The 26116-nt window shown below is 37.0% G+C and overlaps 1 protein-coding gene and 1 non-coding gene across 4 annotated transcripts in view; one reads left to right on the top strand and one right to left on the bottom strand.

Moving 5' to 3' along the window:
- Positions 1 to 17883, top strand: part of TERF1 (telomeric repeat binding factor 1) — a 37312-nt gene extending 19429 nt beyond the window's left edge. The window contains exons 7-10 of one of the 3 annotated variants that reach the window (XM_026012574.2): positions 620 to 673; positions 2395 to 2486; positions 8821 to 8924; positions 16710 to 17883. In XM_026012574.2, coding sequence (XP_025868359.2) covers positions 620 to 673; positions 2395 to 2486; positions 8821 to 8924; positions 16710 to 16886 — 427 coding nt within the window. In that variant the 3' untranslated portion in view covers positions 16887 to 17883. The remainder of the gene's footprint in view (positions 1 to 619; positions 674 to 2394; positions 2487 to 8820; positions 8925 to 16709) is intronic. The other 2 variants (XM_026012584.2, XM_026012591.2) reach the window with 2 other exon arrangements.
- Positions 17884 to 20628: 2745 nt separating this feature from the next.
- Positions 20629 to 20733, bottom strand: LOC112932692 (U6 spliceosomal RNA). The gene has a single exon (XR_003237530.1). It is a non-coding gene; the product is annotated as a U6 spliceosomal RNA (small nuclear RNA).
- Between the last annotated feature and the right edge of the window lie 5383 nt (positions 20734 to 26116).

The raw sequence follows: 26116 nt of genomic DNA, 5'->3' as shown, positions 1-26116 counted from the left end.
ATGTTTGTGAAGGCTTGATTTAATATATGGTAAGCACAGGGGATCCCTGGGTGGCGCAGCGGTTTGGCGCCTGCCTTTGGCCCAGGGCGCAATCCTGGAGACCTGGGATCGAGTCCCACGTCGGGCTCCCGGTGCGTGGAGCCTGCTTCTCCCTCCGCCTGTGTCTCTGTCTCTCTCTCTCTCTGTGACTATCATAAAAAAAAAATATATATATATATATATATGGTAAGCACATCTGGGCAAAAATTATCCATGTTGTAATTCTCAGTATGTATTATCAGAGTTTCTTTCCTTTTTTTTTTTTTTTTTTAAGATTTTATTTTATTTAATCATGAGAGATACAGAGCAGGAGAGAGAGAGAGGCAGAGACACAGGCAGAGGGAGAAGCAGGCTCCATGCAGGGAGCCTGATGTGGGACTTGATCCCGGATCTCCAGGATCACGCCCTGGGCTGCAGGCGGCGCTAAACCGCTGCGCCACCCGGGCTGCCCTCAGAGTTTCTTTCCAAAGATATTTTGTATAAATTGAAATAGGACTTGATTATATAGTAGGTAATAGCCTTGTGCAAAGTTCCTTTTGCTTACATTCTTACATATTTTTTTCTTCTTTTGAAATATTAGTGACAAACAGCCTGCAGGAACTGAATTCTCAGGGGATACACTATCCTTATTAAGGTGAAGTCAATTGACATATTTCTTATCTATCTTTTAAAATCTTTGAAACACTTCATACAGACTTAGTATGTTATAATAACTGCCATATAAATACTATGATTTAGAGAATATTGTAGGTACCTGCTTATCTCAACAGGTATTCAAGACCTTGACATGTATTGAAATTCCAAACCATAGAGACCTGCCTCTGGGATCCTGGGTTGTTACACATTGTTTCCACAAGGCCATTACTAGCATACACATATAGGGAGTCCTTGAACTTAAAGCCAATATTTAATAAATTCTAATTCTGCCCTAGAAACAAAGATATGTTGCTGGGGGTGGGGGACAGTTACATTTCTGATGAATATCCCAAGGTCTTTTTTTTTTTTTTTAAAGATTTTATTTATTTATTCATGAGAGACACAGAGAGAGAGGCAGAGACTCAGGCAGAGGGAGAAGCAGGCTCTGTGCAGGGAGCCTGATGTGGGACTCGATCCAGGGTCTCCAGGATCATGCCGTGGGCTGAAGGCAACACTAAACCGCTGAGCCACCGGAGTTGCCCAATATCCCAAGTTCTATTTTATGAAATTACTTGAAAAACTCTGTTTAATCTACATTTTAGTTACAGACATGTAACATGTTCAGAGAACAGAAAGTCTGCATGAATGATTTCAGAGATAGAGCAGCTGAGATGCTGAACAGGAACCGTGATGCGAGGTTTTGATTTGGTGTGGGGGAGGTCAGTGGAACTGAGGAATTGAGAGGTCAGGATTATATATGGGTTATCCATGAGAACACTGAAGTAACATGATAAAACCATCCTTGGGGGGTAGAGAAAGATCTGTGAATGATGGAAAGTGCTTGCAAGGTTAGTGAATGATTCTGAAGAGTGGTAGATGGAGATACACATCAGTGGCATGAATCTTCAAGGGCTAAAATTTCTGTGGAACCAGGACCCTAAAAGTGGTATTTGTTAGGAAATGGGAAGTATAGAGACCCACCTCTGGGACTCGGTTCATAAGAAGGTAGAAGATTAAGCCTGTCTTTACTTGAGCAGGCCACAAAGAAAAGAAATACTCTCCCTAAGGGAGAGCTAGGTTTTAGGGCAAAAGAAGTAGGGGAGCTGGTGAAGAGGTTGAGAATGACATTAGAGCACAGGGAGAAAGAGAACAGATTAGCAGGTTGCATGTGTACTTAGGTAAAAATAGAGATTTTAGGTGGTGGTGAAATCATTTCCTAAGCTTAGGTAAACTACTTTTTTCATCTAAACTAGCTCCTTTATAAAAATTGAAATAATACCAACTTTGCAGTGTTGTCAAAATTTTGCTACACCCTGTATTTCCAAACAGCCTTCATTTCAAAAAAGCTCTTTTTGGAAGCTATAAAAATAATCATTATGTGTAAAGGAATTTTGGAATTCCTATTTTGATAATTAAAAGCCACAAGAGAGATGAAAGTTAATAGCTGATAGTCTGAGGATTTTTTTTTTCCTTCACCTATATAATTAGGAGGTCAAAAGAATCTTGATTTCTAAGTAGATGAGATAGAGAAATTAAGTGATGGGAGGAGAGGAAGTCGGACTACAAAAATCTTAAGAGGCCAGAGGTTTAGATGGGACACTCAGCAAGGAAACAACCTGAAGTAGGAGAAGGTCTATAACAGATTAAGACAAATCATCTTTTTTTCATAGCCATTCTACTTTTTATGGAACCAATCCCATGCTTTTATGTTTAATTTAGGTCTCACAAGAATCTCTTTCGATATAAGTCAAAACATGGAAGCCAACAACAGGATTTTAATAGGAAAGAAGAAAGAGTGGAAACTCTTCAAAGTGAGTACTCTTACTTCAATATTAGAAGTGGAGAATTAATGTGTCCTTGAAATTGATCCAGCCCCTGACCTCCCCATCATAACACACAGACACTTCAGAAAACTGATGCACAAAGGATTAAATGCCATACCTCCATAGAGTTAACTTAGAAAGTTAGTACTTAATTTAGAAAATTAGCTATTCTGATTGCCTAGCTTGGAGTACTTTTGCTATGTTGGCACACTGCTTTTCTACTTTAACTTTTATTCAGCAACTTGAAATAGTTACTTATTTGAAACATGGAAGTTGTTACTATGGTAGTTATGTTCTATAAAGTCACTGCAACTAGTAAATACTAAGGGGAATTACAGGGTTAGATTCCTTTGAGCCTCTTGTCACCAGCTTTGTCAACTGATAAATATAAATATATAGTCTTGCTCAGAATGTTTACATGTTTCGGTTTAAAGACACTTTTTAATATATAATGTTGATTTGATAGCGGTAGCACTGTGACTTGTGCCTGGGTAAAGCTTAGCTAACACATTTTTTCTGTTAGGAACATCCTAGTCTTCTTGCACTGAGGAACACTAGACAACACCTCCACAATACATTTGGGGGCCATTTTAAACAGCAAAATTATGCCCAAACACAAAATGTAGTATTAAATAGACACTAAAAAAGACATATTTATAATAGAGCTAAAACAGAAAGGCAGAGAATTATCGTGTTTATTAACCTTTGCTGGGAACACATATATCAGGTGAGATGAATTTTTTGGTCTATGAATGTCCACCAGTGACCACAAAAACACTGTGTATTGACTTTTGAGTTACAAATTATTAGCAGGGATGTAAATTCACAAATACAGGATACATGAATAATGAGGATTGACTGTGGAATCTAGCTACTCTCTTCCTTGCATTTAGAATTTATTCTTATAAAAGGGATCACTGGATTTAAAAAACAACATTAACCCCCCAAAAAATCTTAAAAGCAGTCCATAATTATTTTAAATTAAAATTTGATTATAAGTTTCTCATTGATATTTATTCATTCAGCAAATGTTTATTGAGCCTCACTACATTCTAGGTAATGAATGAAAATGAATACAAGGATTTTTAAACTATTGATCCACACTTAGCAACTTATTGGTCAGTATGAAAATAATAGATGTACCAACTTGATGCCAGGGACATAGTAGAGCTACAGTAAGTATTAATTGACTAAATTAGTTCATAACTGATGGCTGATGACAGGGCTAGTCTTAACTAATATTTGTAAATTATAGCTCTAAAACATTTACATCCATAGATCTTATCATCCTCCTCATTTTAAAGATGGTAAAGTTAAACTCAAATAATTCATGTTGTTACTCCAAAATTGTTCTGCATCTCTTGCTGCAAAATGGCTAAGAATCATAATTCTAAACTAAAATAATTTGGGGATTCAGGGCTTTTAATTTCATAATACAAAATTCAAAGAAATGGAAACTTATACTACTTTTTTAGATTCTAAGTAGTTGATTAGTAGTTAAACTCAACTGTAACCCCATTGCAGAGTGGTTTGACACTGGCTATGGATATTGAGCCTAGAAGATTTTGAGTTGTAGTACATTTCTTGACTTTTTGTTAGATGTTAGTAATATATACATACATATTTTTTTTTTAATTCCACTTTGCTTAAAAGGTACACAGTACCCTTTCTTCATAATTAACGGATTTAGTTTTATTTATGCTAACCAGTTTTTTTCAAATTTTTTTAAAACACCCTTTACAAAAATTTTTTTTTCAGATTTGTAAAATTGTCATGTACTTTTAAAAAATTGAGTGATTCAGAAAACTTGAAAGAAAACTACCTAAATTCTTTCTGTGCAGAAAAAACTTAGCATGCAGTGAAACAGTATGTAAACTCATTTAGTCCTCAAAAATCTTAAAAGTGCCTTTTTTTTTTTTTTTTTTTTTTAAATAATCCCATTCTATGCAGGGGGAAGCCGCTACAAAAAGAGATTAAGTAAAATCTACTTGATCTCAGAAATAGTGAACAGAACTAGAATCACAGGCAGGGAGGTCCCATGCAGGGAGCCTGATGGTGGGACTCGATCCTAGAACTCCAGGATCATACCCTAAACCAAAGGCAGACACTCATGCTGAGCCACCCAGGTGTCCTTAGTGAGTTCTTTGCCCAACGTGGGGCTTGAACTCACAACCCCAAGATTGAGAGGTTCATGCTCTGCCGACTGAGTCTGCCAGGCAAAATTAGACCTTCTGCCTGCAGAGCCCATGCTTTTAATTGCTGGGCTAGACTACATCAGTAGAAAAATAGTCAAATAAAAATTTAGAAACATGTGATCAGTTTAAATGTTAACTTTAAAACACATTTACATTTTGAACTTTATGTAAATGCTGTTTCATAAGAAGTATATCATAATCTATATGATTCCTCCAAAATGAAGAATAAAGAATATGAAATGCTTTAAGAGGTTGGGTAGGCTTGCCTCTGTAATCATAAATTTAAATTTTAGACTATTGATTATCTAAAAAGAGTGATATTAGCAAAAAAAACAAAACTGCCCTCTCCTACCAATTCCCAATTTTTCTTAGTTTTATTTTATATGATAAAAATTTGTTGAATTCTCTTTACTAGTCATAATACCCAAAATAATTTAATCTGTATTTAAATTGATTTCATGCTTGCTTGTTTGTTTGTTTATTTATTTATTTATTTATTTATTTATTTAGACTCCACAATCGCACCCTGGGCCAAGGCAGGCGCTAAACCGCTGAGCCACCCAGGGATCCCCTGACTAGGTTTTTTAAAAAGATGGGATTATAGGTTCTATAATTTCTAAATTCTTATATTGCTGAGAAGATCTATTATTTGGAGGGAGTCGAGAAAGAGAATTTATTGGCTCCTATTTATAAGTTCAGAGGTACATTACCTTCAAGTGTGGCTGGATCCAGCAATTCAGTCATTCACCTCAGACCTGCTTCCTCTATCTCTCTCAGTTCTACTTTCCTCTGTGATGGCTTCCCCTCTAGGCAGACTCTCTTCAGGTGGCAACCCCTGACAGATCCATACTCTTATCATCACTAAGGTGGAAGATGCTCTTTTCTTTTTTTTATTGAAGTATAGTTGACATACAGTGTTACATTAGTTTTGTGTGTACAGCATAGTGATTGGACAACTATATATTATGTTGTCTTTACCCAAGGGTAGCTAACCATCTGTCCCCTTACAACATTATTACAATGCCATTGACTTATGGAACTATGCTGTACCTTAAGTGTATACTGTTTTTTGCTAAAGGAATTTGGCCAAATATAATATTCTTTGGAAATATTTTTCTTACAACTTTGCAGATACTGATCCATTATATTTTGACTTTATGAGTGCTGCTGTGGACAAGTCTGATGTCAGCCTTTCTTCCCCTTTATATATGAGTTGCCTTTTATTCATAGATTCCCAAGTCTTTTTTAATATGTGCATTTAATGCTATAAACTCCCCTTTAATTACTGCTTTAGTTCCATCCCAAAGATTTTGAGATGTTGTTTTTTTCATTTAGCTCAAAATATTTTTTCATTTCCCTTAAGACTTTTTTTTCTTTGACTTACAGGGTACTTAGAAGCTGTTTGTTTAATTTTGAAATATTTAAGGGTATTCAGATATCTTTCTATTATTGCTCTCCAATTTAATTCTATTTGGAAGAGAATATACTTTGTAGGATTTTTTTTTCTTTTTTTTAAGATTTTTATTTACTTGAGAGAAATAGAGACAGCACGAATGGGGGGCAAATGGGAGTAGAGGGAGAAGCAAAGCTCTCTGCTGAGCCAGGAGCCCAACATAGGGCTCAACCCCAGGACCCTGGGATCATGACCTAGGTCGAAGGCAAACACTTAACTGACTGAGCCATCAGGTGCCCTGAATTTCTTTCTTTTTTTAAATTTAAGATTTGTTGTATATGATATGGTCTATCTTGGTGAGTGTTGATATGCACTTGAGAAAAATGTGAATTCTGTTGTAAATATGAGGTCAGGTTGATTCATAGTGCTGTTCAGATTTTGTGTATGCTTGCTTATTTTTGCCTACTTGTTTCAGCAATTACTGAGAGACAGTATTGAAGCCTCCCAACTGTAATTATGAATTTCATTGGTAATTATTAATCTCTGCTAATTTATTAATTTCCTTTTTTGCTATTTTAGTCTTCTAGCACCTGCTTAAACAGTTTGCAGTATGAAAATCTCTGTTCATAATTAGTGTGGTTTCCATTTTCCTGACTAGAGTCTGACTAGCATGTATGGTCTGTTCCTGCGACAATACCATATTGTCTCAATTACTGTAGTTTCATAATAACTCAGTATGCGATAGGGAAATTCCTTCATCTTACTGTTCTTCAGGAGTATCTTGACTATTCTTGGTATTTTGATCTTCCATGTCGTCAGGAAAAAACCGAACTTCATAGAAGATCACAAGAAGAAAAACTGCTACCACTCTGTAGGTGCCAAAAGTAGGCAATAATACGACTTAATGAGTCAGAGCAAAACAGTAGCATGGCATCAGAATTGTTGTGCTGGTTTCTTTATCCTGAGTCCCATAGGCAATACGTGGCCCCAGATAGATGCTGTGCAGGCAGATAGGTTGTACTATATCTGAGAAATTTGGTGTTAAATGGCCTACCACTTTTTGAGTAAGCAGCAAAACAGCATAGCAAACCAGCCAGTCTGCTTCCTGAGAGTAGTTACATGGTGGTCAGGCTATGGTTCCTTTGACCTACTTAGGTGCCTATTTGACTATAAAACTGCTTAGTATCAGGAAACAAGCCTTGTACATTGAGCAAAAACTGCAGGGATGCTCAGGGCCAGTGGTGGACTACTCATAACACATATAATTTTAGAATAATGTTAAGTTCTACCAAAAAACTCTGTTGAAATTTTGATTTGAAACTGTGCTGTAATATACTTTTCAGAAAGAATGGACAGTTATTATATATTAGTGTTAATTATAGGCTTTAATTATATTAAGTCTTCTATGCATGAACAGAAGTATATTACTCTATTTAGATTGTCTTACATGTATTTTCTTATAACGTGTATAACGTGTCTTATATGTATTTTCTTATAACGTGTATACACATACATATAGTAAAGCTTTAAAATTTACTAGATATACACATCTAAACCACTTTTACATGATTTATCTCTAAGAATATATTTTTTGTTAGTATTGTAAATACTATCTTTTTTTGTCAATATTTTAACTACTGCTAATGAACAGAAATATTATTGAGCTTTGTTTACTGATCTTATATCCATCTTGCTAAATTCTTTTTAATTCTGTTTGTAGATTAAGGTTTTTTATATAAACAATTTTTTTTAAGTTTTATTTATTTAGTCATGAGAGAGAAAGGCAGAGGGAGAAGTAGGCTCCATGCAGGGAGCCCGATGCAGGATTTGATCCCTGGTCTCCAGGATCAGGCCCTGGGCTGAAGGCTGTGCTAAACTGCTGAGCCACCTGGGCTGCCCAACAATTTTTTTTCAATACTTAACAGTTTTCTTTTCAGTTACAAATACATTCTTATCTTACTAAACTGACTATGAATAAGAAAGAAGGAATGAAAGAAGGGCTGTTTTCTTACACTAAGTCAAATACTCCTTAAACATTATCTTAAGAAAATTTCAGCAATCCTATGTGATAAATATTATTCCTTTTTTTTTTAAGATTTTATTTATTTATTAATCAGAGAGAGAGGCAGAGACACAGGCAGGGGGAGAAGCAGGCTCCATGCAGGGAGCCTGACCTGGGACTCAATCCCAGGTCTTCAGGATCACACCCTGGGCTGAAGGCAGTGCTAAACCGCTGAGCCTCCCGGGCTGTACTGTTCCTTTTATAACAGATGATGAAAAAAGGTAGGTTCTTCTGGAAGGTGAGCTAACTTGTTTGAAGACCTATAAAAGAATCAACAACATTCAGTACCACCTGTGATTTTCAGAAACTGATCTTTGCATTGTACTATGCTGCTCCCAGACTCAAAGGGGAAAAAAATTAAGCAGATAGAGTTCTTTTTATTTATTATTTATTTATTTATTCATGAGAGACACAGATACAGAGGGAGAAGTAGGCTCCTCGCAGGGAGCCAATGTGGGACTCCATCCCCAGACCAGGATCACTCTCTGAGCCAAAGGCAGACGCTCAAATGCTGAGCCACCCAGGCATCCCAGTTGTTTTTTTTTTTGTTTTTTGTTTTTGTTTTGTTTTTTAGATAGCTAAATACTAGATAGGAATTTCATGGTAACCTTTAAAAACATCCCCTTTTTATTATAATTTGGAACAGTTTTTGATAACTATTTCCACTTTTAGGGGGAAGAAAGAAAAGATTCAGACAAACCACTGACAACAAGAGAAGACCTGTTTTGAACAGTCATCCAGTAACTTCTAAAAAACCTCAATCTAGGAAGAAACAGGTATTTATTATATTTAAATAATAGTGGACATTAACGATGATTATTTTATATCATTTCTGCTCAACTCTAAAAGATCTTAAATGTAAAATGTTTCCACTTCACCGTCTTTGATTTTGCCATGTTAGATTAATTGACCAATCTACCTGTTCAAATTTCCAAAAAAAAATATTTTCACCTGTATTTTTAAAATAGCCTTAAGTTGCATATTGATAATGACCTTTATTTAGAATTACTACAGTACTATCATAGGTCTATTTATCAATGTAAAGTGGGACTTAAATCCACCTTATAAGCTTTTATATTCATATCTTCTGAATAAGAATCCAATTTAAATAAGGTCCTTCTGTGCCTTAAAAAAAGAAACCATTTGAATAGGGGATTTTTCTTTTCTTTTTTTTTTTTTTTTAAGATTTTATTTATCTATTCATGAGAGACACACAGAGAGAGGCAGAGACAGAGGCAGAGGGAGAAGTAGGCTCCATGCAGGGAGCCCAATGTTGGACTCCATCTAGGCATCCCGAGATCACGCCCTGAGCCGAAGGCAGATGCCCAACTGCTGAGCCACCCAGGCGTCCCAGGGAATTTTTCTGTTCAGAAAGTTCAGATGGGTTAATTTTAGGACTTCATTTCTGCACTCAGTGATTTTAGTCCTATGCCATTGGTCCAGTGTTTCAAACCATTGTTCCCTGTAGTTTATCTAGTTTTCTAGTTGTTTATAGCAAATGAACAAATCTAGTCCTTTTCTATCACAGCCAGAAGTTGAAGGTGACTCTACTTTTTTCTTATTCTCCTTTAAGGATTTTTACCCCCCTTAGATGGTTCATGTTCAGACACTGGGGCTAGGGTCAAATTCCAGGCTGTTAGGAATAACTATTAATAACTATTGTGGCTCAAGTGAACATAGCAAGCAGTTCCTACTTCTGATTTGCTTCCTGTAAATATTGCTTATCCATATGATTCCTTATTTTGCACCACCACCTTTACTATTTAGAGCAACTGCATGATGAGGGGAGTTTCCTGCTCTTGCACACCACGAATTCAGGGTGCGTACCTCAGGCTAGGTTTTCTTTACTCTGCAAAATTGCACATCCACAGGCTTTCTCAGATCTCTAGGCAGAGTGGCTCTGTCCTGCTTCCTTGCATACCTTCTGTCAGTTCACCAATAGTGTACCCCTTCCACCTATATTATGAATCAGATCATAGGGGTCTTCTAATTTTTGTAAGAGTTTGGGATTTTATTTCTTTCCTTGTTGCTGTTGGGTGAATTCCCAAAGGAGAATGGAGAAATGCCGACCATATGCTACTATATATGCAGCCAAAAGTCTTACATATTTTTTTGTCTTTGAATTTTTACTTTGAATATGATGTGCCAAGGTGTAGATATTTTGGCATTTGTCCTACTTTGTTTCTTTGGAGTTTCTTGTGTTGTTTTGGCATCTGTCATTAATTTTGGAAAATTCTCAATTATTACTTCAGTTCTTTCTTTTATTCTCTTTCTGATGTCCCATTATCTATAGGCCACATCTTTTGTAATTTTCTCAGAGTACTTGGCTGTTCTTTTCTCTCTTTCTCTCTCTTTTTCTTTTCATTCTTTTTATCTCATTGCTTTCCAGTTTGGGAAGTTTCTATTTTTAGTTTCAAGCTCACTGATTCTTCATCCATCAAAGGCATTCTACATTTCTGTTACTGTGTGTTGATTTCTAGCATTTCCTTTTGATTCATAGGGTTTACATTTCTCTGCTTACGTTTACCTATCTGTTTTTACATGTTGTCCATTTTTTCCATTACAGCCCTTAACATTAATCGTAGTTATTTAAATTTCCAGTTTGATAATTCCAAAATCTCTCTCATAGCTGAGCCTGATGATGCTTTTGTCCCTTCAGATTGTGTTGTTTCCCTTTTAGTGTATCTTGCCATTTTTTTGTTGATAGCTGTACATGATGTATCAGGTAAAAGGAATGGCGGAAAGCTGATCTTGGGCATAAGGTTTTATGTTTGTGTAGCTCAGAGTTAGGCTTTATTTACTATTTGCTCTAGCCCATGTCAGAGGCTAAAATTTCCTTATTTTTGTCTCCCTTGCTGTCTTTGGTTTTCCCTGGCTCCTTAGTAAGGACCTGAGATGGCTCTTTCAGCTAAGACAGTTGATTTACAGGAACCTAAATAATATGGTAAAATGAAGGAGGAAGAGAAGAAGTATTCTATAGTTTTGTGTGATTTTCTGATTCTTTTAGTGAGTTTGTGTCCTAGACTAAAGCCTTCATATATGCTTCTCAGCTTTTATTTCCCCCTCTTCAGTGAGAAAGGATGGCTAGAAGGGGCAAAAGTTGGGCATTTCCCTCCCATGATGGTAGGGTGGAGGGAGCTGGAGTTAAGTGGAGATGAGTTGGATTTGTGGCCCCGCTAAGACTGGGCATCTGGAGTTTTTTTTTTTTTTTTTTAACTCAAGCTTGTCCACAGTGTGCCTCTATCAGTTCATCCATCATGGTTAAGTTTTCTGTCAGTACTGGTTCCAGCTGTGAGCTTCTGTTCCTGGTAAGCTGAGTTTCTCTGTATCCACCTTTATGTTTTTCTAGTTTTGTGGCAGCAGTTTACCTATTGATGTTAGTTCTCTGACAGATCTACAAAGAGTTGTTGACTTTCAGTTTGTTTAGTTTTTTTCTTGTCAGAACTGGAGTAATATTTGCAAGCTTTTTATATGTCAGTCCCCAAACTAGAAGTCTCTGCCTCATATTTTAATTGATCTTTCCCAGTAGTTATTCTGGCAACAATTCTCAGTGAGTTTGTAGGTGTTATTTAATAGACGTATATTAAAAAACAGTTTCTCTCTCTCTCTCTCTCTCTTTGCATTCAAAACAAAATGTGGGGGATCCCTGGGTGGCGCAGCGGTTTGGCGCCTGCCTTTGGCCCAGGGCGCAATCCTGGAGACCCAGGATCGAATCCCACGTCGGGCTCCTGGTGCATGGAGCCTGCTTCTCCCTCTGCCTGTGTCTCTGCCTCTCTCTCTCTCTCTCTGTGTGTGTGACTATCATAAATAAATAAAAATTTAAAAAAAAAAAAACGTGGGTAATCAACTATGCAATTTAGAATTAGAATATAGGTGATTTGTCTATCACTGCTTACTGTGCCAAAAAAGATTTCTGTGGCTATCACAAGTGTCTCATTTTATTTTCTACTTTCCTCTGTTGGCTTTTTGAGTAGGACTTTTTTTTCAGATGAGTAACAGATTTTATCTTACTTTGTGTTATTAACATTTTGATTCTTTAAAAAATGTTTATTGCACTACTCTGTACCTGATTAGGTAATTTCTCCTTGCTGTATTTGTCTGTTAAACAGATAGGTATTTCTACCAGCTTCATCACAGTTCACTGAGACTTCCTTTTGTAAGTTTATTCTATTAAAGAAGAAAAGTAAATGTTTTTCAAGAAGAAAGACTTTTTTCCCAGAGATAGTATATGATGGAAATTACTATATAACTTTTTTTTTTTTTACTATAGATTGTATCACTTTAGGCATTATAAACCATTGTTTTTTCCTCTGAACGGCATTAAAGATGATATATAATTTTCAAATATAAGTTATATAAAACCTTTTTAGCCTTAGGAAAGAAAAAGATTGGTGTTTTAATTTGTTATATGTTCTTTGTATCTTTTTGGGTTGTGGGCTTGACCAGGGTTGTTATTTTTATTGTTGTTATTGATTCTATTTTTAATTTTTCAAGAAAAGGAAAAGACAGAATAGCACAAAAAGCACAGGTTTTTTTTTTTTTTTTTAATATATCCTAAAATATCTTAAATTCTTTGTTAACTATGTGATATTATGGATGGAATCTAGAAGAGTCAGCAAGAGTAGACTCATGAAATTGTGCTACCCTGACATTTTCTTTCTGATCTGTCACTGATAAGCCAAATGTGTCATCCAACTCCTTTCTTGAAAGTAGGAGTTGGCCTTTTTAAACTTTTAATATTTTTATTTTTTTATTTTTTTATTTTTTATTGAGAAAGAATGCACCTGCAGGGGCAGGCAGGGAGGGGAGGGGCAGAGGGAGAGGGAGAGAGAAAATCTTAAGCAGACTTCATGCCCAGCACAGAACTCCATCCAGGGCTCGATCTCATGGCCCTGAGATTATGACATGAGCCCAAATCTAGAGTCAGGTGCTTAACCAGCTGAGCTACCCAGGCGCCCAGGCCTCTTTAAACTTTTAAAGATTATGTTATTATTTGGTTATATGATCTTGTTCCATATGATGTTTTTCAAGACACTTACCTTTAAAACATAGATGAAATTAAGATTCCAAACATTCATAACAAAAGAAGGCATAATCACAGAGTAACAATATATCAAATTAAAGTTGGTCTTTTTCAATAGAAGAAAACATTAAATACTTAAAAATGGTAGTTTTCAGTTAACTTTCACTTGACAAAATTATTATTTTTTTTTTTCACTTGACAAAATTATAACTAACTTCTAGGTCAGAGTTTGGCAAAGCTTTTTTATAAAGGGCCAGGTAGTGGGTATTTTAATAGGCTTCCTGGGCCATAGATAGTTTCTATCACATTTTTTCTTTTTTTTCTTTTTTTTTTCTCATTTAAAAGCAGCCTTTTAAAATGTAAAAACCATTGTTAGCTTCTGGACAGTACAAACAGCCTGAGGCTGGATTTTGGCAGTAGCTTGCTACCTTTGCTGTATGTGATCCACTGGAAAATACTGCTTAAACTTGTATCCAAGAACCTAAGTAAGATTCAGGTAGAGAATATTATTTATTTCTTGAAATAAATGAGCTTTTGTATTGTATCAGATATCATCTGTGCACTCTTTAATAGTAATTAGCTCATATTCAAACAAGAAAATTATGGTGTATATATGAAATTTGCATAAACTAAGAACCAGTCTTTAAAACTGAACAAAACTGTAGCAACTTCTACAGTTGGGGACAGTAAAAGCAGTTATTTTTTTAAGGTTAGCCTAAGTAGCCCCTGAAATGTTACATAAAATTTTGTAACCTTCACTTCTCTATGAGATGGATCCACGGCTTTGATTATATCCTCAAAGATCTATGTGACCCCAAAGATTAATAACCTCCTGCTGAAGTACTTTTAATCTGTAAGTCCATTTCTCTCTCTTAAACTGTTCACCCACACGTGGAAAAATTTACATCTCTTTTGCTTTAGCATCAGTGACAAGCAGTGGATTGAAGCTTGTAGGAGTGGTGACAGAATTAGGCAGGGTTGGTCAGTGTAGACCATCAGAGGAGCATGTCTTCTTTCTTTTTGTCTAGAGATCAATTAGCCATGTACACTAGGCACTCAGGAGACAACACATTTGCCAAGACAAGCATCTCAAACAAGGTTTAATTATGGTCACTTCCAGTTTTATGGCATTGAGCCATTTACAAGTCTTCATCTCAGGTCTGTCTTCTGGAAGCCACCCTGAGTTCTTTTTAAATAGTGCATCAGATTAGCGGAGTAGGAATTTTTTTAATTGTACTAAATACGCGTAACAAAATTTATTATCTTAACCATATTAAAGTGTATATAGTTCAGTGGCATTAAACATTCATATTGTTGTGCTACCATTACCACTGTCCATCCACAGGACTCTTTTCAACTTGCAAAACAAAAGCTATATCCATTAAACAATAACTTCCCATTTGCCCCTCTCCCATGCTTCTGGCAAACACCATTCTATCTCCCGAGTTTGACTGTTTTAGGTACCTCTCATACAAGTGGAATCCTATAGTATATGTCCTTTTGCGTTTGACTTCTTTTCACTTAGCATAATTGTCCTCAGGTTTCATCCATGTTATAGTTACGTGTCAGAATTTCCTTACTTTTTAAAGCTAAATGATATCTCACTGTATTTATATACCATATTTTGTTCATCCATTCATCCATCAGTGGATAACTTAGATGGCTTCCAAGTTTTGCCTACTAACACTGTTATCAACATGGGTGTTGATACCCATGGATTTCTCTTCAATTACCTGTTTTCAATTCTTTTGGGTATATGCCATAAGTAGAATTACTGGATAGCATGGTAATTTTAATTTTTTTGAGGAACCACCATTCTGTTTTCCATTCTGGCCACGCAATTTTTATTCCTTCCCGCAGTACATAAGAATTCCAATTTCCCTGCATCCTCACCAACGTTTAGTTTTTCTCTGGTGCTTAGATTTTGTTTTTTTGGGTTTGTTTGATGGTAGATGTGCTAATGAGTGTGAGGTAATATCTTGTAGTTTTGATTTGCATTTCCCTAATGATAGTGATGTTGAGCGTCTTATCATGCACTTACTGGCCATTTGTGTATGTTCTTTGAAGAAATGTCTTCTCAAGTCCCTTGATCATTTCTTAACTTTTTTATGTCTTTGTAGTAAAACATACATAACAAAATTTATCTTAATCATTTTTAACTGTATGGTTCAGTGGCATTAAGTGCATTCACGTTGTTGTGCAACCAATCTCTATATAACTTTTTCATATTGCAAAACTAAAACTCTGTACCCATTAATTCCTCATTGTCCCTTCCCATCTCCTGGCAGCCACCATTTTACTTTGTTTCTGTGAGTTTGACTATTCTAGATACCTCATGTAAATCATACAGTATTTATCTTTTTGTGACTTGATGATGAATGGATTTTTAAAGAAAATAGGAAATTCAACTGGGGAAACTAATCACAGACACAATAAATAAACACTCACATAATCATTTGCTCCTTCAGCATGTCAGCATAAGGAATAGGTTAGTTGGTCTCACCTGTAGCAAATGCCAACTATCAATAACTTTTTTCTGTGTATGGTACTAACTTGATTTTTTAAAATCTTCAGCCATTTTTCTCCAAAATAAAATGTTTTGAATTCGTCTAATTAGTTATGTTTTCAAGAATCTGTTTTAAGGGGACGTCTCGGTGGCTCAGCGGTTGAGCGTCTGCCTTCAGCTCAGGGCATGATCCTCCATCCAGGATCGAGTCCCACATTGGGCTCCCTGCGTGGAGCCTGCTTCTCCCTCTACCTGTGTCTCTGCCTCTCTCTCTGTATCTCTCATGAATAAATAAATAAAATCTTAAAAAAAAAAAAAACTTTCAAAAAAAGAATCTGTTTTAAGGAAGAGTTGAGGTTTATGGCTATGCGTACTTTGCCTGTCATAGAAGTCGGTTTTCTCTGGGTTCCTTAAAGAAGTATTAAATATTCATAAGTTCTGTTTAGAGATACATGGGATTAAGAAGTACCCATCTGGGGGCTTCTGTGTGGCTCATTCAGTTGATTTTCCAACTCTTGGTTTCAGCTTAGGTCATGATCTCAGGTTTGTGAGATTGAGATTGAGCCTCAAATTGGGCTCCTCCCTCGCTTAGCAAGGAATCCGCTTTTCTCCCTCTACTCCTCCCCTCACATGTGTGCGAGCATTCTCTCTGTCTCTCTCTTTTTCTCTCTAAAATAAATAAATCTTTTTAAAGGGGGAGGGACGCAGAATACCAGCCTCATGACAGTTGTAGAAAAGCATCTAAGAGACAATGTAGGCTTAAAGTCTGATGAATTGGGTTGGGTTAGCTCTACAATTGTGTAGCTATCTGATCTTGGGCAGCTGAGCCATACTGTGCTTAGATAAAATGCACGGTAATAGTAAGGACCCTGAGAAATCTTATAAGCTCTTACAGAAATCTAATACATATATGCAAATTCTTCCATCCTTAAGAAACTAATATCACTTTGATTTTAAACAGTTGGATTTATAGTAAGTATGTTCTTTAAAGAATTGTTTCTGTGAATAACTGTTTTTGCATTTTATCAAAAGGCATGGCTTTGGGAAGAAGACAAGAATCTGAGATCTGGTGTGAGGAAATACGGAGAGGGAAACTGGTCTAAAATACTGTTACATTATAAATTCAACAACCGAACAGGTGTCATGTTAAAAGACAGATGGAGGACTATGAAGAAGCTAAAACTGATTTGCTCAGACAATGAAGACTGAATGTGTTTGTAAAAGCTTGATGAAAAGACAATTAAATATTTTGATTACTGCATTTTCTTTGAAACTTGGTGGTCATTGATGTATCTTAAAATTTTTGTCTAAAGCATTACAGTATCATTATGGTATCACTTTAACTAAAATGGAGATTATGCTGTAAGAATAACATTAGATCCCAACATTGCATTCTTTAAGAATCTTTTTCCTTTGGTAAAATGTAAATTTGTTGAACCCTGGTGCTTTCAGTAACCCCATCCCCAAATCCTATTCCAACTAAAAGGAAAAGAAAACATGGTAAAAGAAAAATTATATTTATTCCTATTAACCTATTCCATGTCTGTAGGCTAACCTCACCTTTGTAAGACACATTAAAGTTTCTCTAAGACTTGATGATGGCCTTAATAGATTAGTTACCAATGCATTTGTTTATAGAATGTTATATGTATGAGGTAATCCATACATAAGTAGAACATACTTAAGTTTTTCATATAGAGGAGAAAACTAAAATAGTAATACCCATAGGAGGACAAAATTTGTAGTATTACCAAAAATAGCGTCATGTCTCATTTAGGTACATTTAACTTTCTTCCAGTGTTAAAACTTTGACAAAGATGGTTTTAAATCTGCATTAACCTGGTGCCATAAATACCAGTTTCTTTGATTTTTTTTTCTGTATTTTCATTTAATACATCAATATTGGGCTTAAGTAATATTCTATAAATGCTGCAGTTGGTATTAACCATGATCATTTTGATGTCTGTGGTGATTGTTAACTAAGGTTAAATAACCACCCATACCTTATTTAACAATGTTGAATATTCATCAATATTGTGTTCTTTAGAGAATTTAGTCACAAACTAAGAATTACTTAGCATTTTGAGTTACATTTGCTTTATTTTAATGAGTGGAAATACTGAAGTATTGGTGTACAAAAGTTAATTGTAAATGGTAGTTTATAATTTATATTTCATTTCTTAATAAAGTTACATATATTACTTTCCCATTGTTCCTGAACTTGTCTTATACATGTAGTTAACAGAATTGTGGATAATTATTATATGCTTCCTGACTCCATTTATCCTGTTACTGTCACTGTTTATTACAGACATTTTGATGGTTAGTGCCAAAGCTAGCGATGTAAACCAAAATGGACCTGTAAGTAAACCTCATTCCAAACATACCATAAATCATCAAATCCTAAGTTTCCACTAACTGCGAAATGCTCAATTATTTTATGTCCCACTAAAAAAGATCAGTATAATTCTATAGTATGATGCTTTCTTGAGAATTTTATTTTACTTATTAAAAGAGCTATTTTAGATTTATCTAAAGATAATTTCTATCATTTATGGATGCATAAAAATCAGCTGAATAATTAAAATTTTTGAGATAGTTGTAGATTCACATGCAGTTGTTAAGAAATGATACAGAGAGATTCCTTGTACATTTGTTCCTCTGATTTTTTTTTTCCCCTCAGTATTCATAAAACTATAGCATATCACCATTAGGATAGTGATACAATTCACTAATGTTATACACATTTCCCTAGTTTTACTTGTATTATATAGTATGTGTGAATTTATTTAGTTCTAAATTTATCACTTGTGTAGGTTCATGTATTCACCATCATAGGCAAAATGCTGAGCAACTCCAACACCACAAAGATGCCTCCTGTTGCTATTCCTCTCCCTCCACCCCGTGGCAGCCACTAATCTGTCCTCCATTTCTAAAACTTCATCTTTTTAAAATGTGACATAGTGACATGACCAAAAATGGTGGAGTAGTGAGCACCAAAGACTTTTCCCTTTACTGAGACAACTATTAAGTTGGCAAAAGCTTTTAGAATCTAATCTTTGAAACTCTGGAATATAATAAGAACCTAAAACTGGAGCAGCGCTTAATAAAGAGGCAGTAGCCTCTTTTGTAAGACATTCTTGGTGTGGCATGACTATGCCAGAGGGGCGCTCTGTTCTCACATTGTTGTGTCTTGACTGGTGTGGCATTTCCCTGAGGGTTTAATTCAGAAATTTGCCTTTGTTTTACCCCTCTCTGAGCTCTCAAGGCTTTAAAACTATTACTTACAGTTGCCTAGTGTCAGACATGGTACACACACCGGAAGTCTGGGGAGGAAGATAGATGGGGGGCAGGGGGTTGGAGTAAAGGGGCTTTGAAGGACTCTTGAGTAAATCAGGGAATCCAGAAGGCCACGCACAGGCCCAGAACTGCACAGTCTCAGGAAAGACTTGAGAGGACCCTAGGCCTCCACCTCTGATCTTTGCGCTTCCCAGGTACAGGGGGTGAAGGATAAGGTGGAATTGTAAGTGATCCAGCTCCCCGATGAAAGAACCCCAACTCAGCCAATGTGCAGAGGCCAGGAGAATACCTTGTTTTCTTTTGGACTAGAGAGACATTTAAGGAAATGAAATAAAACTCTAGTTGGGGGCTTTTTTCTTTCAATTTATGGATGTACCTTTGTTCATATATGCAGTAACAGATGATCATGTCACATTTATTGTATTGCTGAACACTTGAGTTGTGGAAATAACCCCCCCCCCCCCCAAAAAAAAACACCCAGAAATGAGGACAGGCTCATTCAGATTCAGATCTTGCTACAGCAAAACATGACCACTTGTGTTTTGCAGAGTTGCAGGCAGAAGTCTGTAATGGGAAAGCTTTATAATGAGAAACAAAGCTGCAGGCATGTTCTGATTGGAGATCAATGGCAGGAGAAAGCTGGAGCCTGGCCAGCCAGCAGCAGGCATCGAACGTGATTGTTAGGGGGAACATATTTGGCTCTCAGATTGGTCCTGAGTCTGGACAAAAAGTCAGGATGTTAGCAGTCGCCAAACAAATCTTGACCATTCTGGGTAGTTGGCTGCAGGGGTTTCATTTGGCGACCTAAACTGGTTGCTGCAGAGGTCCTGAGTCCGTTTGTTGTCATGTGAGGTCTACCCATTGTCCATTTTTATATTCAGTCTCAGAGTTGTTTCAGTTTATTGCTGCAAGGCTTTTCCAATTTACATGAAGTCTAATATTAGGAATGATACTAACCCTTAAATAGAAAACTTCTTAGGTATATTTGTAATCCCTAGAGCAACCGTTTTAAAGAACGCATATTTATAGCCAACAAATTAAAATAGAATATTAAAAATTATTCAAGTAATCCAAAAGAAAGTGAAAGGTGGGAGGAACAGGAAGCAAAAAAAACCACAGGGACAAACAAAAATTGGTATACCAGAATCCAACCACATCAGTAATCATAATAAATGTCAAGTGGCCTGAGCCAGGGGTTGGCAAGCTTCTAAAAAAGGGCCAGATAAAATAGTTTAGGCTTTGTGGGCAGAAGGGTGGGTCAAGTCTGCTTGGAATACTAAATGGGTGGGTGCGGCTGTGTTCCAATAAAACTAGATTTACAAAAACAGCAGGCAGCAAGATTTAGCTTGTAGGCTGTTGTTTGTTGACCCTTGCCTTTGAGTTCTAGATTTTGTTTTCTTTAAAATATGCAGGTCTCTGTTCTGGTAAGCAGTTACTTCTGAAACTGAGAATGTCTTTTAGTTCTCATTTTTTTCTTCCAGGTTTGAAAATTCCCAAGTTTAGATCTACTTTTTTTTTTTTTTTTCAAGGGGAGGGGCAGGGAAAGGGAGAAGCAGCCCCCTTCCGCCCAGCAGGGGGCCCAAGTTGGCTCAATTCCAGGATCATGAACCAAGCCCAAGCCAAAGGCAGACAGATGCTTAACACTAAAGCCAACCAGGGCGCCCCTAGATCCACTTTTACGTGTCATCCTTTCACAGGGGCCATGCTAATCTCCGTATCCTTCCAATTTTAGTATATGTGCTGCCAAAGCAAGCACCAGATGCACTTTTAAAGTAAATTGGTCATGTGGGGTTTCTAAAGACCAGCCTGGTGATGAGAATTTGGGGTGCACATTCACAGGACAGCAGACTGTGGTGACAGCCTTGATTAGGCCAAAGTAATGTTCCCACAGTTCCCTAGGGAGAAGGGGACTGTTTTGTATTTACTTCCAGTTCCACCTTCCTCTGAGAATACAGTCTTTTGGCATTCTTGCTTAATTATACCCCACCTTGGCCTTGGGCTTTGCATTACACACACACCCCTCCCCGTGCTGAGGAAGAGAAGACCAAAAAGGAACTACCAACCAAAGGGCGCCCCTCTCCTGCCGAATGGTGGAGCACAGCCTGCTGGAGGTGGAGAAACTCGGTGAGTACAGGTTTGTAAAAGCAGTCCACCATTACTGGGCGGTGTGGGGATGATGGAGAGGCGGCCTGACATGCAGCTGGAAGTCCTCCCGTAGCTCCCTCACTCTTAATGGGGCCATAACGGGGGGGGGGGGGGGGGGGGTGGATTTGCTGTCACTATCATTCTAGTGACTCCAGCACCCTCTGCTGATAAAGCTTAACCCCAACGTCAAGAAATGTGTGCAGAGTTCCAGCTCCAATACTACAAAGCAGGGCAAAGAAAGGGGTTTGCAGCTGAGAGCCAAAAAATTGTTTCTGGTTTGATTTGGTTTGGTTTCTACTTGCCGCTCCCCACCACATATACCTTCAAATGTCAGAACGCTTTAATATATTAAAGCAAGCCCTCATTTCAACCTCTCCTGTGTCGAAAGAACAAAAATAAAGGGACAATTTAACCTAAGAAATGTGATGGTTTAATAATCCACGCCTCTCAAAGGAAAATACTCTCAGTGTTTCTGTTTTTTTTTACAAGAAAATTGTTTAAAGAATGGTTTTCCTTGCCACTTGGGTCCCAGAAGAGCTCACATCTGTTTTTATCTTTATAAATGTGTGAGTGCTTTGCTTTGCGTGGATTCGAACTCTTGCAAAACCCTGATGAGGAGGCAGAGGAGTAATACTACTGATCAGCGTCACAGAGGAGGAATCAGGCTTCGGTTACTCTGATTGCATTGGCACAATCGCCCTGGTGACAGCACGTATATTGTACCTGCTCATGTCCCACAATTAAAGCTTTATCAGGAAAAAAAAAAAAAAAAAAAAGAAATCCTCTTCCCTCTTTAGTCCGTGAATGTCGATGTCCCTCATAAAGCCCGACTCCGTGTTCTCAGTACCAGTGGAACTTAGCAGCTGCAGCAGCAAATGAAATGTGCAAGAACTCCTCAAAATATGCCTGGGATTGGGGTGTGGTTTTCACTGCCAAGTATTTTCTCATTATTTCAGAGATGCTCTTTTAAGTTTCTCTAATTTTAAGGCTTCCTACCATTACCAAGTGGTTAAAAACAACAGTAACGAGTTTGATGAGTCGTCCTACAAATGAATCCTACGATGAGCCCTTTTGCTTCTGCTTTCATATCTTGATGACCTACACTTGGCTGTTGCTATGATGGTAACTGCCCGATATGACGCATGAGACATTTAACTCCCCTTCCCTCCCGTGCTCCTCCTGAACTTCACACAGTGAATGAAGCTGCTTCTTTGAGTTACTCTTATGCCATCGGCTTCATCCTTGACTCTCCAATGTAGGATGAGGAAATTAGGGACCCTGACCTCAGCACTTAGGCTCTCCCCAGCTTCCTATACTCTCCTAGCACTATTACATGGCCAAGGGTTCTGTTTCTTTGGTTTGTTTTTAGCATTCAGTCTGACAATTATAATGAAATATTTTGCACTTTAGATACAGAGTACATTTTTAAAATTTTTTTCAAGATTTTATTTATTTATTCATGAGAGACACAGAGAGAGAGAGAGAGAGAGAGAGGCAGGCTCCATGCAGGGAGCCCAATGTGGGACTTGATCCCGGGACTCCAGGATCATGCCCGGGGCAAAGGCAGGCGCTAAACCACTGAGCCACCCAGGGATCCCCCAGATACAGAGTAATTCTTAAAAAAATCAGAAACCAATAAGCCTGTATCACGACTACTCAGTATATTATTCACATTGGATCCTAGAAGCACGAGTAACTCAAAAAAAAGTTAACTTTGTATTATAAATTCTTGCAACTTAAAAAACTGAAGGTCAATTATATTCTCTCTCTCTCTCTCTCTCTCTCTCTCTCTCTCTCTCCCCCATTCCTCCTCCTCCAATAGGTCAAATCATGGCATGTTTTAGTTCACTTCGCATTTTGACCATACTTATATTTTCAGTTTTTTCTTGGAATTTTTATTTCCATTTTCACTAAAGTAATTCATGTTCATAATTTTAAAGGTAAAATCGTTGCACATGGCTTAAAATGGAAAACATTCTTCCCTTCCACTGCCTTTCAATTCTCCCTAAAGAATGAGAGATCATTCTGAACTCTCAACTCATTTCTCAAGTATTGATTTTTTTATTTAATAAAAATATGCTCATACTGCTATTTGTTATTTTCTGGCTTGAGGTATTAGATTATTGACCCCCCAACACCCACTGTATAGGATGAGGTTTTAGGTCTCTTGCATGTTCTCCCAACCCCCAGAAACACACACATTGCACCAAAGAACCTCCTCCCGGTTCTTCTAGAGTATCGGTACCCATTTTTTGGTTGTATCAATAATCAGTGTTTGTGTTATAGCTCTGTGTGTACCCATCATTTATCATCTCCAAATTCTCTGACCCAGCTGAAAATCTGAGTACACTAAAATATGTCGGATATCCTGTTGATTTCATTGTTTTCTTGGTGACCTCCTTCATCCTGCTGTCATGTGTCTGGCTGTCCCCCAGGCCTGCTGCACAGCCGTCAAGCTCACATGTCCCTTCTTCTTTCTCCTGGGGATCCCAGTCATCTCTCCTGAATTGGATTTCCTATTTCCTGGGCACTCGTTTATGGTTTATACCCTCATTTAGGTAGAGCACCTCTCCCTGTACCTTCTCAAGAAAAGATGCATAGAATGGAAAATTATTTTATCTGGCATGTTTGACAATATTCTTATTCTATCCTTGTATTTGACTAATAATTTTTTGGATATAGAATTTTAATTTGGAAAATATTTCCTCTCAGAATGTCAGAGGCATACTTCTCTCTTTAGTGTCAAATGTTGTTTCAAGTAGTCTGATAACCATTGTGGTTACTGATCCTTTGCAGGTGACCTACATTTTTCTCTCTGGAAGTGTTTAGATTCTTTTACGTGTCTAATAATCTAGAATTTCATGGTAATTTGCTTTGATGTGAATCTTTTTTCTTTCTTTTCTAAACTAATGAGACACTCTGTGGCTTTGGCAATGCATATGCTAAGTTTTGAAAAATACTGTATTATTCTGAGTAATCTCCCTCCTAGTTTCTTTGTACTCTTTCTAGAACTCCCATTATCCAGATGTTGGATCTCTTTGACTGCTATTCTGATTATTTTTTTTTTTATCTTTTGTCTCCCAATTTCTGTATTTAATTTTTTTGATTACTTTCTGGGAAAATGTTGCTTGACTTCCAAATGTTACATTTATGTATCTACTATCAATCATTTTAATATCCAAGAGGTTTTAAATTCTCCTTTTTAAAAGTTTTAATGTTTCCTTCTCTGGCCATCCTGTTCTTATTTCATGATTGATATTATTTCATCTCTTTTGATCCTGGCATTGTTTATTGCCTCTGAGTTTTGTTATATTGCTTTTTTTCTATTTAATTTTGTTTTCTCTGTTTGTTAGTGGTTTTCCACAAATGTCTGCTTCCCCTGGGCTGTTTATTTTTATGAGTGAGAATGAAAAAGCTGACAGAAATCTCTATGAGCACTAATGGGTGCTCACATGTCGAGAGCAAGGCATACCCAACTAGTGATTGGACAGGAACTTCTCTATTTCAGCTGTCATTACCTGTAGTCATTTCTCTTGGATGATCGATTTCCTCAAAGAGGAATCTAACAAACTGCTGTGAGCAGATGAGCATGAGGGTGAGGAAGGGGAGTACATATTCCTGGTTACAGTACTCTCAGAGCACGTGGAGGAAAGACTTGGCGGTCACCATTCAGAATGGAGACTCACTCAGTTTCCATTCTCAGTTGCTGTTTCTGGCATTTCCAATCTGGAGTCTCTCTCAAGAGTAGACCTGTCAGGCTGTTGCCTGGCTGCAGAGACTCTAAGGCTCTGTTTCTTACACCAACTGTCAACCATTCCATTAAAGAAAGTATTGGGAACCTTTCCAAAGGTGTTGTAAATTACCTTGCTCCTCCAGATTAACTCTAGTAGGTATTTGGCTTTCCCCTCTCTTCTTAGACAGCCATCTGTTTTTTGGTCCCGAAATCTGGTGGCCATCCCTTTCCTGCTATCTTTTTCTCTCTTGATCTTCTTATATTTTTTAATCTTTTTAAAAACTCCTTTAAGTTTATTGGAAATTGGGAGACAAATATATGTTTAACCTACCATGTTTAAATGAAAAAAAAAATCCTATTTAGGACCTTCATAAGGCTTCCGTATCCTTCTACCTCTTAAAGTCTCTTTTGCTTTCACACTTCATTAGTAATTTGGCTGACAAAGAATGCTAGTTTCAAAATTATTTTCCTTCAGTGCTTGAAGGCTTTATTCCATTAGACATCCGTGGATACTGATCCGTGGATACTGATGAGAACACTGCTATCTTCCCATGAAAATTCTTGTTCCTTTGTAGGTGATCTGGGTTTCCTCTCTCTGGAAAGTTTCATAGTCTTAGCCTTGATTTTAAATTTCACAGATTTGTTTCTAGTGATAGGATATTTAAAATTCATCTTGCTTGTTGCTCAGTGGGACTTCTCCACCCCGGGAAGAATGACTCTCACCTCTGATTACACCTTCTTTTCTACATTCTTTTTTTTTTTCTTTTCTACATTCTTAAAGGGTATACTCTTTCCATTATGGTTTGTCCACCAAGGGAAGCCCATTTATTTGCAATCTTTAAAAAAATTCTTCAAAATCTCTGATTTGGGGCTGATACCTCACCCTCCTCATCTATGTTATGGAATTCTCTGCTGTGGATCCTATAATCTCAGTGGAATTTGGGGAAGGAGAGAGAGTAAATGTGTATCCATTTGTCACTGACCTAAGTGGTTCATCTCTCTTTCAATATGCTCATCACCTGATTGCTAATACCTCAGAATGTCCAGGTCTTTGTTTTCTAAGTCAACTTGAGGTATTTATATGAATAGTCACTAGAATATTCTTAAAGAGTAGAACCAGTTTTATTTTGCATCATTTTTGTGCATACCTGGAAAAGATGGCTAAACTATTGCTGTTGATATTTATGCTTAATTATAGCATTCACAAATAAAAATGTCCCAAGAAAAACCTTAAAAAGAGAATAGTATGATTATAGTTTAC

Source organism: Vulpes vulpes, chromosome 13 (assembly GCF_048418805.1).
Source record: "Vulpes vulpes isolate BD-2025 chromosome 13, VulVul3, whole genome shotgun sequence".
In the NCBI taxonomy this organism is placed as follows: Eukaryota; Metazoa; Chordata; class Mammalia; order Carnivora; family Canidae; genus Vulpes; species Vulpes vulpes.
The sequence above is the reverse complement of the archived record's forward strand: the minus strand, read 5'-3'. Positions and strand labels throughout refer to the sequence as shown.